The sequence below is a fragment of the Ictalurus punctatus genome, unplaced genomic scaffold (genome assembly GCF_001660625.3).
Source record: "Ictalurus punctatus breed USDA103 unplaced genomic scaffold, Coco_2.0 Super-Scaffold_100, whole genome shotgun sequence".
Taxonomy (NCBI): domain Eukaryota; kingdom Metazoa; phylum Chordata; class Actinopteri; order Siluriformes; family Ictaluridae; genus Ictalurus; species Ictalurus punctatus.
The window spans coordinates 3,548,458-3,570,782 of record NW_026521086.1 but is presented as its reverse complement, the minus strand read 5'-3'; the positions used below and the strand labels follow the sequence as shown (position 1 = coordinate 3,570,782).

The 22,325-nt window shown below is 38.7% G+C and overlaps 3 protein-coding genes across 4 annotated transcripts; 1 reads left to right on the top strand and 2 right to left on the bottom strand.

Moving 5' to 3' along the window:
• Positions 1-7,554: 7,554 nt before the first annotated feature.
• On the top strand, positions 7,555-8,175 carry LOC128629781 (histone H2B-like). Its single transcript, XM_053678509.1, has one exon. It carries the CDS (start codon positions 7,687-7,689, stop codon positions 8,059-8,061), a length of 375 nt encoding a protein of 124 aa, XP_053534484.1. The 5' UTR covers positions 7,555-7,686; the 3' UTR covers positions 8,062-8,175.
• Positions 8,176-15,228: 7,053 nt separating this feature from the next.
• Positions 15,229-15,741, bottom strand: LOC108261487 (uncharacterized). The gene has a single exon (XM_017462358.3). It carries the CDS (start codon positions 15,739-15,741, stop codon positions 15,382-15,384), a length of 360 nt encoding a protein of 119 aa, XP_017317847.1. The 3' UTR covers positions 15,229-15,381.
• LOC108261486 (histone H1-like) lies at positions 15,712-16,516 on the bottom strand. Of its 2 annotated transcripts, XM_017462356.3 has the most exons (2): positions 16,121-16,516; positions 15,712-16,063 (listed from the first exon to the last, which is right to left on the bottom strand). In XM_017462356.3, exons 1-2 carry the CDS (start codon positions 16,508-16,510, stop codon positions 15,842-15,844), a joined length of 612 nt encoding a protein of 203 aa, XP_017317845.1. In that variant the 5' UTR covers positions 16,511-16,516; the 3' UTR covers positions 15,712-15,841. The 2 variants fall into 2 exon arrangements, with proteins under 2 accessions (XP_017317845.1, XP_017317844.1); XM_017462355.3 differs by having other exon boundaries at positions 15,842-16,516.
• Between the last annotated feature and the right edge of the window lie 5,809 nt (positions 16,517-22,325).

Below are 22,325 nucleotides of genomic sequence, written 5' to 3'. Positions count from 1 at the left end.
ATTATTATTATTATTATTATTATTATTATTATTATTATTATTATACGAGAAATAAGCTCATAGCAACACTGATGAAATACACATACAGTACAAAAAACCACACACACAAATAGAGAATGTGTTTAGTATTTTGTTTTTACATCTGCACATAATTTAGTCTGCACATAGTTTAGCAGCTGTTTCAGAATTAAAAATGTCATGTATAAGTCTACATAATGAGTCTTTATTGGTCACATATGCAGTAGAGCACAGTGAAATTGTTTTCTTCACATACCCCAACATGTCAGGAAGCTGGGGTCAGAGCACAGGGTCATGATATGGTGACCTGACCTTCTGATCAGTAAACCAGAGCCTTAACCACTAAGCCACCTCTGCCCCAGTGGTGAGAGAAACATGAATGTTCATAGCATCTATTACTTCTTACCCCACTATTTGCCAAGTAATACAAATATAGACTTCTAAACACCGCCATTAAAAGCTTAATAAGAGAATACTGCAATTTTTGGGAAATTGCCGTTCCCGAGTTTGGCCACACGAGGGCAGTCATGTCCCATCCGGCACTACACACGACGCCGCCTAAAACAGAAGGTAGGTTGTAGGTATTGTACTACTACTACTAATTCTAATAATCACGTCAATCGAAGTAATTAAAACGTAATGAAAGGTGTTGTCTATACAGCTGACCTTATTTTTCTATACAGTGAGTTAAAAGGCGCACAACTATCAGAATCCCAGTTCATAATTGTGTTTGATTGGCCAAGTAGAATAAAGTGTGCTGCGAGTCCGGCTCTTTTTGAGCTTATTGGACATTACACATTGCTGTAATTATCTCATTGGCACTACTTAATTGCTCATAGTTTATTTGACGAATTCAACTGCTGCGACATATTTTGCCAATCTTAAGCTCAGCCGTCATTCTGGAGGCGCAATTTTGGTTGATGCTTGACATTTAGGTTCAAACACAGTGTGTACATCGACTGTAACACAGATAGTGAAAATGGAAATGTGAAAAGAGAAGGCCAGTGATTAGAGAGAGAGAGAGAGAGAGAGAGAGAGAGAGAGAGAGAGAGAGCGAGAGAGAGAATGGGGAAGAAGAAGACGTTAGCAGGTGAAAAGCAGTGCCTAGTGTTTGTTTTCGAAAAAGAGAGCTATTGTGTGACCGTTGGCGTTAGGCCCGCCTCCTCGCCTGTTCTCAACTAGGTCCTGTCGAGTGTGGATAAATAGGTGGGCGCTGCGCGAGAAGTTTTATTGAGTGACTTGATTTCGAGAGCAGCATCATGTCTGGCAGAGGCAAGGGTGGTAATTAATACTCTCTTTTTGCAAGTGGTACCCTCGTTCGTAATTTGAAACTAAAGACTTTAACGACAACAACAAAAACACCTTTAACGAGGTGATAATTATCGCCACCCGGGGTTCGGTTCGGTATGTCACCCCGTGTGGCCTCCTCGCCGTCGGCGGCACTGGGTCAGACTATGTTACAGTGGAGAAGGAGAAGCGCCAGACAGGGCTGAAGTCGGAGTAAACCTTTTAAGTAGTCAATGGATATCGACTACAGATGTATACTCTTTTATTGCAATGCCTAACAGAAAAGAGTATGAAATATGTTTTACCAAAGAACAGGCACTTCAAACATTTTCTCAAATTTTTAATAATAATACAGGAAGTGAATTCTGGAAAAACTGGGAGATGACTACATCAGCTCCCCAAGACGTAAAGAGCATTGTAGTCAAGTTTTGGACTGGGAGAATCGCTGACTCGGATGTAGAACAATATCTCTTAAGGTTTGGTGAGATACTGAACCCTGTTGACAAGCCACTGGACCAGTTCGGGATATGGTATGGAGTCAGGAGATATAAAATAAAACTCAAGAAAAACCCCGACGGAAGTATATTCCAGATACCAAATTACATTTCCATGGGACCATACAATGGAACGATTACATACCCCGGCCAAACAAAGCGATGTTTTATATGTAACGATTCCGACCATCAGGCAAAGGACTGTGAGAAAACAAAGTGCTGGAAATGCGGAAGCTTTGGCCACAAAGGAAAGAGTTGTAGAAATACACAAGTATGTAATTTATGTAATGAAACTGGGCATATATATTTTCAATGCCCAAATTCTTACAGCTATAAACTAAGACTGCCGAAAAATCAAAAAGACATTGACCAGAATGCAACACAAAACGCACATAACACAGAAACCAAAACAAACGATAAAGAGGATAACAACTGGGAAGAAAATAAACTACACACAAGTGAGGACGACTCGACATCTGGGAGTGACTCAAGCAGCACCGATACCAGCGACAGCGAAGACAGCGAGGACTCTGAGAGCAGCGCCGAATCTCTGATCCCGGAAGGGAGACGGAAGACACCGGAAGTACCTGCTGGAAGCAGCGGAGCATCTCCGCCCAGTCTTTCGTCTGTGGAGAGACGGCAAGCATCGGAGTTTCCTGCGCTATCAGCTGTAGAAGTCGGCGAGACTCGGATCGGCTCAACCCCTGAAGGAGGTCCACAAGCCCCAGAGGAGCCTACGTGCTCAGAGGGAGAGACCGGAGCGACCCAGATCATTTCTACACCTGCAGGAAGCCTACAGGGCCGAGAGGAGTCATCGCATCCAGCTGGTGAAAGTGGAACAACTCGGACAATCGCCGACAACACAGGTGACACTGCGGACACTCCCACGCTGGCGAAAGGTAAAAACACTTTAGACTATCCATATAAACGCCAAAGGCGAAAGAGGAATTCTCCTGGAAATGTTGACAATGCAAAAAAGGTTAAGGAATGATGTATATCGCCTACTTTTCTTCCCTTTTTTTTGACATAATGTCTTTGATTTTAACTTCAATTCCTATATCATTTAAAAAGAAATGTGATATATGTCTGCAGGAATTAAGGTTAAATGATGTGGATAATGTTGAGAAAATGTGGACTAATGGACATGCAATAATATCTATCGGAGAAGATTCTTATCTTAATTTCTATGGTTTTTTCAAATTTAACTGTTGCCACATGTAATGTTAGAGGGATTCAGGCAAAAATTAATCAAGTGAAAATGTTAAATATATTGAGTGGAGAACATGTTGATATTTTATGTATACAAGAGACCAGATTAAGCAGTTTTGCAGACGTACGGGACGCTCAAAGTTTATGGATCAAAGGTCCTTCAATCTTTTCAATAGGTGAAAGTAAAGCTGATGGTATTGCGACCTTATTTTATAACAATACATTTAAAATAATTAAGAGCCGTGAAATAATTCCTGGTCGATTAATGTTTATAGATGTGTTTTATTGCACAAAAAAAATTAGAGTAATAAATGTATACACAGCACAGGATACTGTTGGTAAAATCCGGCTTTTTAAAAAGCTTAAAATGCTCCTGTGTGTCGGTTTCTATACCATTGTATGCGGTGATTTTAATACAATCACAGATTATAATGACAAAATTTCTTCCAAAATATGTAAAATTAGGAGAGAAGGTGATGTCCTTAAATCCATAATGAATGAACAGCATTTCACCGACATATTTAGGACATTATATCCAGAGAAAGTGGACTTTACAAGGTTTGATAAAACATGTAAAACTAGAATTGACAGGATATATATTAATAATAATTTTGAGGCAAAATTTTATACAACAAAACTCTTGGTTGAGTCGGACCACTTGACAGTTATATGTGGCATTAGATTTAAAAATGAAGAAAGAAGAAACTATTGGAAATTAAACCCACAAATCTTGAAAAGTTCTTTATTGATTATAGAATTAAAAGAAGAAATTAATAGGATTGAAACTTTAGATATCCTCACTACCAATTATTGTGATTTGTGGGAAGTTTTTAAGATCCAGATTAAAAAATTTCTTAAATACAAATGTCTATGTTTTAATAAAGAAAAAAATGAGAAGTACAATACAATTATGACACAATATATAAACCTAAAACTGAAAAATACAAGAGATGAAAGTGAGGAAAACAACTTAAAGGATTTGAAAAAAGAGATAGAAACTTTAAATAGTGAGTTTTTACTGAACATTCAAGTCCGAGCAGGAATAATTTCCGATGAACTTCTAAATCAAACAAAAGCAATTTCACTATTTAATAAAAGGAAAGAAGCCCAATATATCGAAGCCATTAAAACAGATAATGGAACTATAGTGAAAAATCCTAAAGACGTCAGAGATGCTGTTCGGATCCTTTGTTCAAACATGTACAACTCAATTGAAATAGATAATAAACTCCTAAAAACCTTTTTGAATGTAAAAAATAGTGTCGACCCGCCTTCCAAGAGCTTAGGTGAGGAAATAAAAGAGGCTGAGGTTGTTAATGCCATTAAACAATTAAATCTAAAAAAGTCTCCAGGGAAAGATGGTCTCCCGTCTGATTTTTATCATGCATGCGCCATAGATTTGGCTAAAATATTAACGCAAGCCTTCAATGATGGGATCGCTAGAGGTTACATGCATGACTCGTTCTATGAAGGCGTTTTATCCTTGTTGTATAAAAAGGGTGAAATGAGTGATATCAACAACTGGAGACATCTCACCCTAATGAATGTCGATTATAAGATTTTTGCAAAGACCATTATGAACAGGATGAGTGACTATTTGGATGTAATAATAGCTAAACAACAAACATGTGCAATAAAGGGAAGATTTATGTGGGACAACTTGAACACATTAAGAGAACTAGTTTTTGATAAAAATGGTGACAGTTTTTACATTGTGGCTTTGGACCAAAGAAAAGCATTTGACTACATCTCAAGAGACTATTTGTGGGAGATTTTAAATCTGTATCAATTCCCTGAAAATTTCATAAACATGATTAAATGCCTTTATGTTAAATTGACGGTTGAAGTAAATGTTAACGGTTCTTTGACTGAACCATTTGAAGTTATGCGGGGTGTAAAGCAAGGGTGCCCTCTGAGTGCAGCCCTGTATATTTTATCTATAAACCCACTTGTACAAAAAATCCAAGATGATCATAGACTTAAAGGTCTTCAAATAGGAAAGAACAGAGTCGTGATCTCTGCTTATGCTGATGACATAACTGTATTTGTGAAATCTAAACAAGAACTAGACATCATCTTTGAATATTTTAGCGAGTATGAGCAAGTCTCTGGAGCCTCCTTAAATAAAGCTAAAACGGAATGTGTCTGGATTGGAAATGAAAAAAACAAATTTCCCATAGATGTCCCAGAAGTTCAGCAATTAAAGGTTTTAGGTATATATATAGATAATAATGGCTGTGTCGACCATAACTGGTCAAAAAAAGAAGAAATAATACAAGATGAAATTGATAAATGGAAATCATGTAATCTAAGTTATAAAACTAGAATAAATATTATTAAAACTTTTCTATTATCAAAAATACTGTTTTTATCATGCATCTTACCTCCGACAGAAGTTTGGGTAAAAAGACTTCATAAAATATGCTGTAATTTCATATGGGATACGACTCGTGAGGTTACAAAACGTGAGCTCCTTTTTAAGAGAAGGGAACTGGGAGGCCTTGGGGCTGTCGATATATCCTTAAAAACTAAAATAGCAGTGTGCAAAATCATCGCGAGTGGTATTGCCAGGCAAACCGAATGGATAGGGAACATCTCTAACTGGAAATCTAAAAAAGGTCCATCGAGGAAAGGTATTCCGTATTATAAACTGATGTTTTCCGACTTCACTAACAAATTTAAAGATCTAAACATCGATTGGGTGAAAGACTCGAGCAAAGAAATATATCTTTTAATTGTTGATCGAGTTTATTGTAACCCTGTGGCTTTCAGAAATTTGGAGGAAGACCAAAACAAAGAATGTCTCCAAAATTTACAGAATAAAATCCTATCTGAACACCTGAGAGATACAACTTGGTTAGTCGCTGTAAGAAGGCTCCCAGTAAGAGCGGTTGTAAAATGGAGCTGTTTTGTAAAAACCAGTAAATGCCCGATGCCTAATTGTAATGAAGAGGAAACACTCGAACATTTCCTGTTAGAGTGTTATCGCGCTAAAGAAACATGGGCTAAATTAAAAATCATTGGTCTCAATATAGAAATAAATATGAACTCAATTTTCTATGGCATTTTTAAAGAAAATTGTAGCAAGACTCAGCATGACTTCATTTGGTTCATAATATGTTTGACTAAATCTAAACTCTGGAAAACAAGGTCCAGAATGACTATAAGTCAAACGTTTATATCCAGTGATGTTGTATTCAAGGACATTCAAAAAGAGCTAAGAAGACTTAAAAGCAGCACATCTTGGTTTAAAGACTCTTCAGTGTGGGACTCTATTTGCGTGTAATTGTACTTTGACTATGTAAGTTTTTTCTCTCCCTTTCTTTCTGAATATGACTTGTGTAAGATTGTGAATTTTGTATAATTTCAATAAAACTCATTAAAAAAAAAAAAAAAGCAAGGGTGGTAAGGGACTCGGCAAAGGAGGCGCTAAGCGTCACCGCAAGGTGCTTCGCGATAACATCCAGGGAATCACCAAGCCGGCTATTCGCCGTCTGGCTCGCCGTGGTGGTGTAAAGCGTATTTCTGGTCTGATCTATGAAGAGACTCGCGGTGTGCTGAAAGTGTTCCTGGAGAACGTGATCCGCGACGCCGTCACCTACACCGAGCATGCTAAGAGAAAGACCGTGACCGCCATGGATGTGGTGTACGCCCTGAAACGCCAAGGACGCACCCTGTACGGCTTCGGCGGGTAAACGCTCTAACACCGAACGACGTGAACACAACGGCTCTTTTAAGAGCCACCCACATGTCTAGAAAAAGAGCTCTTCCGTGGGGGGGCTTTTTCTTTCGTGAAGCATAAGGCATCAAACGCTGTACAGCAGTAGCGTAAGTGGTAGATCTATTTGTATTTTTTTGTAATAATTCTCTCTCTCTCTCTCTCTCTCTCTCTCTCTCTCTCTCTCTCTCTCTCTCTCTCTCTCTCTCTCTTTTATTTATATAGTATACAATATTAGACATATATATTAAATATTGTAACTTGTTTGATTGAGGCAATTTAGAAGATGATTTTAGTAGAAACTTCTATATTTCTCTTTCTCGCACGCATGCATGCATATATAAGAGAGAGAGAAGTGAGGGAAGTCAAAAGTTTTTTCTGTTTTTTCAAGCATGAGGTATCAAACGCTCTACACAAGTAGTAAAAGTGATAAGAACTATGGGTACATAAGAGAATTTATTTTTGTTTTTTTTGCACACTTTATTTTGTTATACATTTATATGCACAGTATTAAATATTATAACGTGTTTAAAATGAGTTACAAGACGGTTTTAGTAGAAACGTCCACATTTCTTTCTCTCTATACATATATATGTGTGTGTGTGTGTGTATGTGTGTGTGTATATATATATATATATATATATATATATATATATATATATATATATATGTATGTATATGTATAATTTTTTTCAAGCCAATTGTTTTTGCATAGTGCACGTTGTCCTGAAAGTACAACGGCGGGAAGGGAAACAAAGCGTAGCGGAGGACGAGGAGGAGGTATAGAAGGAGGGAGGAAGCAGAGTGCAGTAGGAGGTGCCATGCAGGAGGAGGTATCGAATTTTGGCCAATCAAAAAAAGGTGTCTTGTGTGGACGTCATTAGCATGTGGGTCTGTAAATAGAGCGGGCGCGAGGCGGGCGTTAGTCATTTTCTGTTCGTTTACTCGAGAAGTAGCATCATGCCCGATCCAGCCAAGACCGCGCCCAAGAAGGGATCAAAGAAAGCCGTGACCAAGACGGCCGGCAAAGGAGGCAAGAAGCGCAGAAAGTCCAGGAAGGAGAGCTATGCAATCTACGTGTACAAGGTCCTGAAGCAGGTGCACCCTGACACCGGCATCTCATCCAAGGCCATGGGCATCATGAACTCCTTCGTGAATGATATTTTTGAGCGCATCGCCGGTGAGTCTTCTCGTCTGGCTCACTACAACAAGCGCTCCACCATCACTTCCAGGGAGATCCAAACCGCCGTGCGCCTGTTGCTTCCCGGCGAGCTGGCCAAGCACGCCGTGTCCGAGGGCACAAAGGCCGTCACCAAGTACACCAGCTCCAAGTAAAGCGCATTACCGCCGTCTTCATCAACCCAACGGCTCTTTTAAGAGCCACCCACTTTTCATACAAAGAGTAATTTCCTCTCTTTCGTTTTCTCTCTCGCTGTGTGTGTGTGTGTGTGTGTGAGAGAGAGAGAGAGGGGGAGCACTTCTGAAGTGCTGCTCTCTGAGCAATGCAAAATGGGGCTTTAGCAGCACAAAGTTATTCATATTAAGACTAACAACAAGAAGTAACTGAAAATGGTATTCTAGTAAAACGTAGAAATTCAAACTAAGGTTCTAGAAGCACGTAAATGTTCTAAATACTGTTGTAGTAACATGTAGTAATTCAAAACAGTGTTCCAGCAGCACAAATTCATTCAAAAGAATGCTCTAGCAGCATGGAATACAACACACACACACACACACACACACACACACACAAGGCAATAACGGAGTTGGGATAAAGGGCATTAGGGTGACTGTTTTGTTAGGGTCAGGGAGGAATCCGACCGAGCTAAAGAGAAGGAGGCCGGATGGGCTGGCTGGTGCCAACTAGGCGTGCCTGTTTGGCCCGGGACTACAAGAGCGGAGCGCCGCGTACGAGTGGCGAAGCCCGGACACTAGCAAAGACAGAAGGAGTCTTCTGACCTACACCTATAATCACATTTTCTTGTTGGACATGCTTTCTCCCCTACAACTAACAATGTCTTACTCTTGTCTTTGCTGCTCTGTTCAGCTCTTCCTACTTTCCTACTCACTGTTTTCCACCCACCTAGTCAACTTTTCTTCAACATTTGTTCTTTTCATCTAGACTTTAAATTTATTTACTCTTCACCATCTATTCATATGCTTTCAGTTTGAATGAAAGTGAGCAAGTGATTTCTAGCATGCTAGCCGTGTTAATGAATGATAGCGACCATGCAAAGTTTGCTCCAGTCGAAGAATAGCTTGTTTCTCTATGAATGGGACTGTTGTGTAAACTTCTCCTTTGAAACTGCTTTATCCTCTTTACTCTGAAGCTAAAATTTTGTCTATATGATTAATGTGTGGGATTTTAGCTTGTTCTTATGAAATGGGGATTTGACTCCTGCACTTATGTTGCTTTTTTCTAAAGCCTACAAACATTTGCAATATCTGCCACAAGCTCTCCCATTTTCTCCAAACTACTGAATTTGTGATGCAACAAACTTTTTTTGGACAAACAATTTTGAGCCTTTGCTTTTATTTCTTTTAACTATATGCTTTCAGAACTAATAATTTTCCCCCAATATCTGATTCTGACTATTGTGCGAGTAGGTCATTAAGGCTTGAACCTTATGAAAACTTAATTTAGACTGATTTGCTAGCCTAAGCTCAATCGGTTTTGTCCGATCTAATCCACAAACTGAGCAGGAGTGGCTTCTGCTTGGTCAGAATGAAAACCTGCACCTGAGTTCTTAGTCCTGAGTTCCTGAATACTAGATGTTCATACTAAATTACTACAGTCTTTCACTTATCCCAGTATTTTTTAGATAGTTTATTAGGGGACAGTGCATTTTCCCAGATGTTTTTTCCCCAGCAAGTTTTTTAGTGTCATGTTTTGCATTCCAATTCACATCTCTAGCTCAGTTCTCTCCTCCTGATATCTTTTGCAGTCTAACAGAATGTGTTTTACCGTCTCTTGTGTATTGCAGTGTGTGCAGAGTCCAGTGGGGTGTTTTCCTATTCTGTGTAATGTTAGATATAAGTCAGCATGAACTATTCTAAGACACATAATTATCGTCTCTTCCTTTGGGTTCCTGTCTTGCCTCATACATATGTCCCAGTATTCCTGCCGTATTTTATGTGTCCCTTTATAATGGTTTTAACATCTGCTCTACTTAATGGTACTTGTATATCAACTGTTTCATGCTTTATCGATCTTTTTGCCAGTACATCCACAGTTTCATTTTCTTCCACCCCTACATGTGCAGGAACCCAAAAGAAGGAAACATTCAGCTCCCTACCATGGAGTATGAGAAGCAGATAAAATATTTGTTAACCAATGTCTTGTCTACATGATGTTTTCCCAGACTATATATTTGATAGTGCAGATAGACTGTCAGAAGCTATAGCGACATCTTAGTGCTGATTATTTTTTTCCGACTGCTGCAGTGACAATAGGACTCCTGATAGTTCTACGGTGTACTGATAAATGATCGGTCGCTCTTTTTTTGACTGCTACTTCATGAGGAATGAACAAAGCCACACCGGTGTGGCCAGTCTTGAGCCATCTGTATATACAAGTAATTTATCCTGATAATGGTCCATATATTTTTTAAGTATTATCCACTTTGGTGCTATTTTAGATTCCTCTTTTAATATTTGTTGTAACCTTGTATCTACACATGGTTTTATGAATTTCCAGGGTGGTACAGTTCACCTCAATGGGGCTTTCTTGTAGCTGGCTGAGGCCTGCATTTTGTGCCTTTACATTTCTTACCCATCCCAAACTCTTAAAGAAGTTAGTCCTATAAAACTCTGAGCATTCTTGGTGTACACCCTGCTATGCCCTCATAGATTTATCCAATATAAATCACAGCATCTCTCCTGTCTCGACCTGTAACGCAGTCACTGGTGATGATTTAAATGCTCTAGTACAGATCCAGAATTCTTGCGCCTGTTCCACGTCAAGCTTTTTAAGATTTTTAAGATACATTAGGCGACCGTAATCAAAGACAACTCTTGTAAGAGCCTGATAGATATTTATGAGCGATGCCCTACTTGCTCCCCGGTCTCAGAACATTATTCATCTTTTTACATTTGTTCTTAATTTTATCAATATGCTGACACCAGGTAAACTTCTCATCAAAAAGCTCTCCTAAAAATCTCACAGCTTTGACCTGTTCAAGATCTTGCATGTACAGTTTCAATGGTGCTGTTTTATGACGTTTAGAAAAACATATACCTTGTGATTTTGAAATTGATAGTTTAAAACCATATTCATTTGCACACTGTTCTACTTTCCCTATTGCATGTTGCATTTTCTTTCTTACATATTCTATATCCCGACCCCTAACCTCATCAGCTGCATAAAGCAACTTACCTATATTTTCTCCGACCTGATCAAATGTCTTTAATCATAATATTAAACAGTATCGGGCTACATACACTGCCTTGTGGGGTAAAATTTTCTGCTGCATATCTATTTGAGTACTCTGCACCTACTCTAACTTCTATTGGCCTTCTGTTCAGGAAGTCTAATACCCAATTATATATATCTTTATGTTTATTCCTAATTCGTCAACTTTAATAAGAAGTCCATCCTTCCCAAGGGTATCGTACATCTTTCGACATTGAAAAATACAGAGATGACACTTTCTTTGTTAGTTCGAGCTTTCCTAACTTCTGGCTCTAGGCATAAAATGGATTCTACCATTCTCCCCCTCCCTTTACAAAATCCTGACTGATACATTGAGAGAAGAACTTTACTTTCTATATAGTGATCTAATCTATCTGTTATCATCCTCTCCGTAGTTTTCCCTGTGACGTTAACACTGTGGATCTGTAACTTGACGGATCTGACTGTATTTGCCGGGTTTGAGTATTGGAACCGTTTCCGTGTTAGTGGGATTTTTCCTGTATTCCATACCATATTGAACAGTCTTAATAATACATCAAGCGTGATGTCTCTCATGTGGCCTAACATGCTATAGCATGTACTGTATTTCCCTGATGTCGTTTGCCGTGCGTTTTATATAACTCTTTTGAACTCAAATAGAGTAAATGGCAAGTCCTTCTTTCTACTATCCCTGGATTTTGGGCAAGTGTCTGCTCTCTACACTGCTTGGCTGTTGAGGATAGGTTTTCAATACTGTGGAGCTTCACAAAAGTTTTTACCAAAAGTTCTGTTTTTTTCTGCATTGCTAATTGCATTTTTATTGTTGCTATTTAACACTGGTATTTACACACTGTTTCTTATTCCACTCATTTTCCTAATTGTTCTCCATATGTCCAATAGCTGGGTTTCTCTTCCAATTTTATTGCAGAATTGTCTCCAATATACACGTTTTGCTGATCTGATTGTTTTCTTACCTACTGCTTGCGCCATTTAATAGTTAATCAAAGTTTCCAGTGCACGGTGAGCTTCGAGTTTCCTAAAAGCTTTATTTCTCTTTTTAATTGCTACAGTACAGCTCTCATCCCACCGTGGCACACTATTTCTTCATTTACTTCCTATCTTTTTTGACATTGTTTCTTCATCTGGTCGTATAATGACCATGGTCACTTTTCCGTTCGTTTCTTCGACATCTGTTATATCCTTAATCGCTAATCCCACACGTTTCATTTCGCTCTACGTTTGGAACATCTGCTGGTCGGCTTTCGCTAACTTCCACCTTGGCGTTCTCGCTACCTACTGTTGAATGCTCTAAACCCTCCCGTGTGTTGATTCCTGCAATTACAGTTGACGTTATTGTCAGATTGTTAACGCTTTCTGCATTATGTGAACTACAACACCACGTGTCCTTCCCGTCATTTACACATACCAAATTTTTATCGCGTATAAATTCCTCGATCACTGATTCATTTATATCTGTATTCTTACTCCCTGTATTGTGCTGTGTGTGTGTGTGAGTTAAAATCCCCACACCGTACTAATTTCCCTCACGTCAACCCACATACTGCATTTGGAGTATCGGTGCTCTGTCTATTACGGGGATTGTAAAAGTTGAATATCGTTATACTGTCTTTTCCTGTCCGTATTGTGACTACTACAGATTCGTGTTCTTTCCCTTTATTGATAAGATTATAACTCATATAATAATAAAATAATAAAAGAATATAACTCATTTCTTACAAAATTTGCTACCACTCCACCTTTACCCTTTTCCCAATCAATTCTGATTGTACACAGCAAATTTTAAAGTGTTATTTTTACAGTCACAGTGTTCAAATTAACACTTATCAAGAGTTTATATAGGTCCACACTAAATAGAGTTCAATTTACACTTTCAGTATTGTTTTTTTTTTCTACACTCTCACAGTGTTGAACAAGCACTGTAAGTGTTCACTGTTAGCACAATTGGTGTAGTTTTTTTACTCCTCACAGGCTCCATTTACACTAAGAAAGTATTGAATCTACACTAAATGTGTCAATAGCTCAACCTAATGGAGTTATTTTCTACACTAGTGTAATTAAATGTGATCTACACCCTGTCTGCCTAAAAATGCAGACCTTTAAAATGTGTGTACTCGTCAATAAAAGAACAGCTAACACATCAGTTACTGTATAAGGTTGAACTTTTATTGACAACACAGTATCTTGGATGTAACAAACCAGCATGAATTGAAGTGCAATATATTCACCTCATAGTGAATATATTCATCTGACCCATTTGGACCCTGTAGATCAAAAGGCATGTAGAACTTCAAACTCCGGGCTTTTACAAGTTCACCCAAGGCACATACTGTCGGCTACAGCCACGCTGCGCACATAATAACCTAAACTTTAACGAAGGATAGAAACTGTACGTGACTCTCGTGGCTTTGCATGCATCTCATTTGTAAGTCGCTTTGGATAAAAGCGTCTGCTAAGTGAATAAATGTAAATGTACTAACATTTAACAAGTTCAAAAGCTTTGCATGCAATTCCTTTACTCTGGGAGACTCACTGTTAAGACCAACATCAATGTTGTAGATCGTAGTCTGCAGGAAGGTAAAGATGTTGACAAGGGCTTCCTCATATGACAGTTTGAACACATAGTGGACTTTGAAGAGTTCATCTATAGCACTCAAGGAGCTGGTTCCTGTGCAAGGGATGAGGTGCTTATACACAACCACGTAGAATTTGTCAATCCTGCCCTTGATCCTTCCTAATGCCAGTAGAGACGGCTGGAGGCCCTCCCTGGCACTGATATGGCCTTCAATACTGGTGGATGACTAGAAAAAAACCCCAGCAACGATAAAAACTAGATTAAAAATGTGGTCCTTGACACATTCAGACATTGTGATGAATAATGTGCTATAATCATAACTAGGAAACACAACAAACCTTAATTCAGTATGTGCAAAATAACGCCAGTTCGTATCATTCTTTATGTATTACTGCAACAGGACAACTTCATCAAAGGAATATTTCAACCAAAAAAGAAACTTCTTTTGTGACTTTCTTTCTTCATCCGAACACAAAGAATTTTCAAAGGAAATTCGAGTTCTGTGAGTCAATAGAATGCACGTGAATGGGTGCCATCTTTTTGAGAGTCCAAAATGTACATTTAGACAGTGTCACAGTAATAAAAGAACAGTTATTCAAAGAGCTCACAAGCTGTACACTCACTACTTTACACTGTAGCAAAGTGTCATTTCTTCAGTGTTTTCACATGAAAAGATATAATCAAATATTTCCAAAAATGTGAGGGGTGTACTCACTTTTGTGAGATACTATATATATATATATATATATATATATATGTATATGTATATGTATATGTATATATATGTATATGTATATGTATATGTATATATATGTATATATATGTATGTATATGTATATATATGTATATATATATGTATATATGTATATATATATGTATATATATACATATACATATATATACATATATATATATGTATATATATATATATATATATATGTATATATATATGTATGTGTGTGTGTGTGTGTGTGTGTGTGTGTGTATGAGAGAGAAATATAGAAGTATGTTTCTACTAAAACCGTCTTCTAACTCGTTTTAAACAAACACATTAAATAATATTTAATACAGTGCATATATATATATATATATATATATATATATATATATATATATATATATATATATATATATATATATCTCTACATATATACATATATATATCTATATATCTACATATATATATCTATATATATACATATATATATCTATATATATACATATATATACATATATATATATATATATATATATATATATATATATATATATATATATATATATATATATATATATATCTACATATATATATATCTACATATATATATATCTACATATATATATATATATAATATCTATATATATATATATATAATATCTATATATATTATATCTATATATATATATATCTATATATATATATATATAACAAATAACAAACCTTTTTCTAATGATGATATAGAAAGCTGTGTACTTCATTTACACACACACATACATATACATATATATACATACATACATACATACACACACAATTATTATTATTACTGTTCCTTCTCCCACTGTACCACGTTCTGATACTTAAACTGCCCAAGAAAGAAAATGTGCTGTTTTCTGAGACGATGAAGTGGCTCTTAAAAGAGCCTTTGTGTATATTAGACGGAGTTGTGGTTTAGGCGCGTTCTCCGCGAATACGGCGGGCCAGCTGAATATCCTTGGGCATGATGGTCACTCTCTTGGCGTGGATAGCGCACAGGTTGGTGTCCTCGAACAGACCGACCAGGTATGCCTCGCTCGCCTCCTGCAGAGCCATGACGGCCGAGCTCTGGAAACGCAAGTCGGTCTTGAAGTCTTGAGCGACTTCTCGCACCAGGCGCTGGAAGGGCAGCTTGCGGATGAGCAGCTCAGTAGACTTCTGATCACGACGGATCTCCCTCAGAGCCACGGTGCCGGGCCTGTAACGGTGAGGCATCTTCACGCCGCCGGTAGCCATACTATTGAATGTTTCTAACGTGTATTGCTTTGATTCCATAAAGCTCGACTGAAAATGAATTGTCGCTCTTTAAAGGAAAATATGGGTGGCTCTTAAAAGAGCCGTTTAAGGAACAAAAGCATGAAAGAAACAAACGTCTTTACTTCTTTTTGGGTGCTGCCTTCTTCGCCTTTGCCACTTTAGGCTTTGTGGTCTTGGACTTGACAGCTTTCGCTTTCTTGGGGCTCTTGGCTGCCTTTTTAGAGGTCGCGGGCTTTTTCGCCTTCTTCGGGCTCTTGGTGGCTTTCTTTGCGGCGGCGGCGGGCTTCTTCGCCTTCTTAGGAGACTTCTTGGCCGCGGCGGCGGGTTTCTTGGCTGCTACCTTCTTCGCCTTCTTAGGAGACTTCTTGGCCGCGGCGGCGGGTTTCTTGGCTGCTACCTTCTTAGGCTTCTTAGCCGCGTGGGGCTTTTTGGCGGCGGGCTTTTTCGCTTTGGGCGCGGCTTTCTTCACGGGCTTCTTGGCTTCGGTCTGCTTCTTGTTCAGCTTGAAAGAGCCAGACGCGCCGGTCCCTTTGGTCTGCACCAGAGTGCCTTTAGTCACGAGACCCTTAACGGCGATCTTGACACGGGAGTTGTTCTTCTCCACATCATATCCGCTGGCAGCCAGCGCTTTCTTCAGAGCAGCGAGAGACACGCCGCTCCTCTCCTTAGACGAGGAAACGGCTTTGACGATCAGCTCGCCGACGCTAGGGCCGGCTTTTTTTGCTCTCGAAGCTGCTTTCTTCTTGGGCGCTTTGGCCGGCGCGGGAGCGGGTGCGACTTCTGCCATCTCTCGGAACTAACGTGCAGCGTACGACTCGTGTATTCTACGTAGTGTGTAACACAGGATCCTCCCTCCCCGCGGCCGGGGGGGGGGGGGCTGGTCTTAAAAACAGATATGAGAGCGTTGTAGACTCAACTCGGGGCGCCGCTGAATGAGTGCACGGACGCGGCGCGCGCTCAGATGTGTTTTCTCGTGGCATTTCTCGGTGAAAATCCCACTCGCAAGACGAGATTCAAAACGTTGAAGCACACGCTGAGCGAGGACGTGCTATCTCGTTTCCCCCGTGGCCCGGCCTGGCCGGCTAGAGAGCAACAGTCTCGCGCAGCGGACATGAAAAGGCGCGGCCCGCGTTGTGCTCAAGCCGGCGGGCTGCGCATTTGGTGCGATGTGGTGTGTAAAAACCGGCGAAAAGCAGGCACGGCCGTCGTATGCGTTCTGGGCCGAGTTAAAGAGGAGCCTTGTGAGTGAGCCTGATGTCTTTGCAGCTGTCGAGTGGTGTGTGTAGTATCGGAAGCAGAGCGCTTTGGGGGCAGTGTAAAGCACAGCGCGCGTGACTATAGGCTCCGCTATAGCCTTGTGTGTGTGTGTGTGTGTGTGTGTGTGTGTGTGTGTGTGTGTGTGTGTTGTATTCCATGCTGCTAGAACATTCTTTTCAATGTCTATGTGCTACTAGAACACTCTTTTGAATGACTTTGTGCTAATGTCACATTAGTTCGAATGACTAGGTGCTACTACAACAGTATTTAGAATTATTATGCGCTTCTTGAACGTTAGTTCAAATGACTACGTGCTACTACAACAGTTAGAACAGAGATGCCCAAACTAGGGCCCGTGGTGACTTGATTTGGCCCGCCATGCCATGTGTGAGAAGGGGGGAGGGGGAAATTTAATTGATGCTGATCTTCATTTCTAATTTAACATTTTTTTATTATACTTTTATTTATACTTCAAGGCCAGCGTTCATTGCGACAGTCAACAAACAGGTAATAATGGAGAGATCCAGGCACTGGCACACAGACAAGAGGAAATTTTAAAAGATTTGTCAAATTGACTTTTTATTTACTGAAATCAATTCAAAGGCAGTGTGTCTAGTTTGCAAGCAGTCAGTTGCTGTTTTGAAAGAGTACAAAATCCGTCATTATGAAACAAAATGTTCTTCAGCTTTCTCAAAGGACAGCGGCGAGGCATGAAAACAGAAGGCTAACGTGCTGCTTGCTAAACTTCGATCTGAGCAGAGCGCGCTGCTATGTCCTTCATCAACTCAAGAAAGAGCCACACGGGCCAGCTATCAGATTTCCTGTATTTTACATCAAGAACAGCTATGTGCCCAATCCATCGGGCTTGTGGACGTGATGCCGTCAAAATTGTGAATGATATACGCTCCAAGGCGCTCTCTCACCTGCAGTTCAAGGTACTGTTGGATGAGATGGATGCACAATATGGTCATGTGTTGTACCACCAGGAGGTTAGATGGCTGAGCAGAGGAAAAGTTCTCAGGAGATTTTTTGATCTGCGTGATGAGATCGGAGCTTTTCAGGAAAGCAAGATTGGTAGTATTCAAGAGCCCATGGATAAGAAATGGCTTTCTGACCTGGCTTTCCTGGTGGACGTCACAGAGCTGCTCAATGTTTTAAATGTTCAGTTCCAGAGAAAAGACCAGATTATCACCCAGCTTTTTTTTATCACGTCAGATTATACAAGCCCGAGAAACCGTGCTAAAAATTTTAACTTCAGAGTAAAGAGGATAAAGCAGTTTCAAAGGAGAAGTTTACACAACAGTCCCATTCATAGAGAAACAAGCTATTCTTCGACTGGAGCAAACTTTGCATGGTCGCTATCATTCATTAACACGGCTAGCATGCTAGAAATCACTTGCTCACTTTCATTCAAACTGAAAGCATATGAATAGATGGTGAAGAGTAAATAAATTTAAAGTCTAGATGAAAAGAACAAATGTTGAATAAAAGTTGACTAGGTGGGTGGGAAACAGTCAGTAGGAAAGTAGGAAGAGCTGAACAGAGCAGCAAAGACAAGAGTAAGACATTGTTAGTTGTAGGGGAGAAAGCATGTCCAACAAGAAAATGTGATTATAGGTGTAGGTCAGAAGACTCCTTCTGTCTTTGCCAGTGTCAGGGCTTCGCCACTCGTACGCGGCGCTCCGCTCTTGTAGTCCCGGGCCAAACAGGCACGCCTAGTTAGCACCAGCCAGCCCATCCGGCCTCCTCCTCTTTAGCTCGGTCGGATTCCTCCCTGACCCTAACAAAACACAGTCACCCTAATGCCCTTTATCCCAACTCCGCTATTGCCTTGTGTGTGTGTGTTGTATTCCATGCTGCTAGAGCATTCTTTTGAATGACTTTGTGCTGCTGGAACACTGTTTTGAATGACTACGTTACTACAACAGTATTTAGAACTTTTACGTGCTTCTAGAACCTTAGTTTGAATTTCTACGTGTTACTAGAATACCATTTTCAGTTACTTCCTGTTGCTAGTCTTAATATGAATAACTTTGTGCTGCTAAAGCCCCATTTTGCATTGCTCAGATTATACAAGCCAGAGAAACCGTGCTACAACCCTGTTGAGATGTACTCACCTCTGCATTTATCAGACTGAATTTAACGTCTTCTTCTTCCCCCATTCTCTCTCTCTCTCTCTAATCACTGGCCTTCTCTTTTTACATTTCCATTTTCACTATCTGTGTTACAGTCAATGTACACACTGTGTTTGAACCTAAATGTCATGCATCAACCAAAACTGCGCCTCCAGAATGACGGCTGAGCTTAAGATTGGCAAAATATGTCGCAGCAGTTGCATTCATCAAATAAACTATGAGCAATTAAGTAGTGCCAATGAGATAATTACAGCAATGTGTAATGTCCAATAAGCTCAAAAAGAGTCGGACTCCTCGCACACTTTATTCTACTTGGCCAATCAAACACAATTATGAACTGGGATTCTGATATTTGTGCGCCTTTAACTCACTGTGTAGAAAAATGAGGTCAGCTGTATAGACAACAATTTTCATTACGTATTTAATTACTTCGATTGAGGTCATTATTAGAAGTAGTAGTAGTAATAGTAAAATACCTTCTGTTTTAGGAGTCGTGTGTTGTGCTGGATGGAACATGACTGCCCTCGTGTGGCCAAACTCGGGAACGGCAATTTCCCAAAAATTGCAGTATTCTCTTATTAAGCTTTTAATAGCGGTGTTTATAAGTCTATATTTGTATTATTTGGCAAATAGTGGGGTAAGAAGTAATAGATGCTATGAACATTCATGTTTCTCTCACCACTGGGGCAGAGGTGGCTTAGTGGTTAAGGCTCTGGTTTACTGATCAGAAGGTCAGGTCACCATATCATGACCCTGTGCTCTGACCCCAGCTTCCTGACATGTTGGGGTATGTGAAGAAAACAATTTCACTGTGCTCTACTGCATATGTGACCAATAAAGACTCATTATGTAGACTTATACTTGACATTTTTAATTCTAAATCAGCTGCTAAACGATGTGCAGACTAAATTATGTGCAGATGTAAAAACAAAATGCTAAACACATTCTCTATTTGTGTGTGTGGTTTTTTTTGTACTGTATGTGTATTTCATCAGTGTTGCTATGAGCTTATTAATAATAATAATAATAATAATAATAATAATAATAATAATAATAATAATAACGCAGCTCATCAGTGTTATTACTGTGCATTGTCTAGTTTTCACGTATCAAGGACAATAGACGGAGCTTCTGAACTGTTTAACAGCATTATTATTATTATTATTATTATTATTATTATTATTATTATTATTACTATTAGTTGGCCAATTATTTTTTTGATTAATCGTATGGGGTGGAGCGAACTTTCAGTACCATTTGTTTTTGTTTATTTCATATAAAGTCCACAAACTGAGTGTAACAAATATAAACTTCACAGTAAAACTTTACACAACTGTTTGTACAAAACAGAAAAGAACCCAACACACACACACACACACACACACACACACACACACACACACACACACACACACACACACACACCAGAATATATATTATGAATTTAGGACTATAGTTTAATTCGGTGCTTTTTGTGCATCTATAAAAAAAAATAATGCATAAATACTATATATATATATATATATATATATATATATATATATATATATATATATATATATATATATATATATATATATAGTCCTAAATTAATAATAAAAACTCACTTTCACTGCACCTTGCGGTTTCTGTTCCTCACTGTCTTTAGACATTATTTTACTTTTGATCATAATGTTTGAATTAGACATTACAGATCTTACTCGCGCTACACTCTGTATCAGCGCGTCTACACCGCGCGTGACCAGCAACGTGTCCTCGTTACTAACATGTCACTTCCGACAGAATTTACACTGCAAGCGCGCAGATACAGCATATAATGACAAACTTAAATTAAACTAAACCTTTTGAACAGCTTGCACCAGTTTCCCCTGCCCCTTACACACAGTGGAGCATTTTGGATATAAACATAAGTTCAATTCAATTCAATTTTATTTGTATAGTGCTTTTTACAATAGACATTGTCTCAAAGCAGCTTTACAGAAATATCAACACGGTATACAGATATTAAAGGTGTGAATTTATCCCAACTGAGCAAGACACTGAGTGGCGACAGTGGCAAGGAAAAACTCCCTAAGATGTTTTAAGAGGAAGAAACCTTGAGAGGAACCCGACTCAGAAGGGAACCCATCCTCATCTGGGTAACAACAGTTAGTGTGAAAAAGTTCATTATGGATTCATATGAAGTCTGTATGGCCTTAGGAGCAGCCGTAATCACACGAGTTGAAATTCATGTTAGATGCTTTGTTGTCATCGATAGCAAAGTAAGCAGGATAATTGTTAGTGTAAAGAAGATTGTACTGCTATTCCTCCTAAGGCCACATTGACTGGAGGGGAGAAGAGAACATATTTATTCATTCATTTATCTTACACAAAATCTTATTTTCATTAATAGTTTGTTTACGTACACACAGACACACACACACATGCACACGCACACGCACACACACACACACACACACACACACACACACACAGTCGGGGCCAAAAGTCTGAGAGCACTAGTGGAAAATGTTTGTATTTTGCATTTTTTTAATTATTTAATTTTAACATTTTCATTCGAAATTGTATTATTGACTACAACTTCAATAAAAAATAAATAAATAAAAAAGTACAATCTTTAAAATATTTACAAGAGATTCAGAGTTTCTTAATGTTTACAGTTGCAGAATTAAAAAAAAAAAATATCCAAAATATTAAACATTTACTTTCTTTGTTTTAAATATTAATAAATTCTAAAACCTATTTATTTCAAAATGTAAGAGAAAAAAAATCCAGATTTTCAATGTGGTCTCAGACATTTGTGTGTGTGTGTGTGTGTGTGTGTGTGTGTGTGTGTGTGTGTGTGTGTGTGTGTGTGTATTTCTGTATTCTACTATACTGTATTCTTACCTTGCTGATGGGTCAGAATCGACTGCAATGAGAAAATGCATATCCCTGCGCAAAAAATATACATTATAGGAACATTTGATAGTTGTGTTTTTAATCTTTAAAAGGTATTGTCTTTTTAAATGATGACAATTTACAAGTGATATTAAATCAATCATAGTGTACTGTAAAACGAGATTTTTAAAAATACTTGAAATCTGTTTGATACTTGAAATCAGAATTTCTTACCTTCTTCGACATAGATCAGAAAGTCATTTCTTTGACCCTTTAAACTCTGAGCTGTCCACTTGGTGTATCACTAAATGGTTATTTAGTTTATTTAAA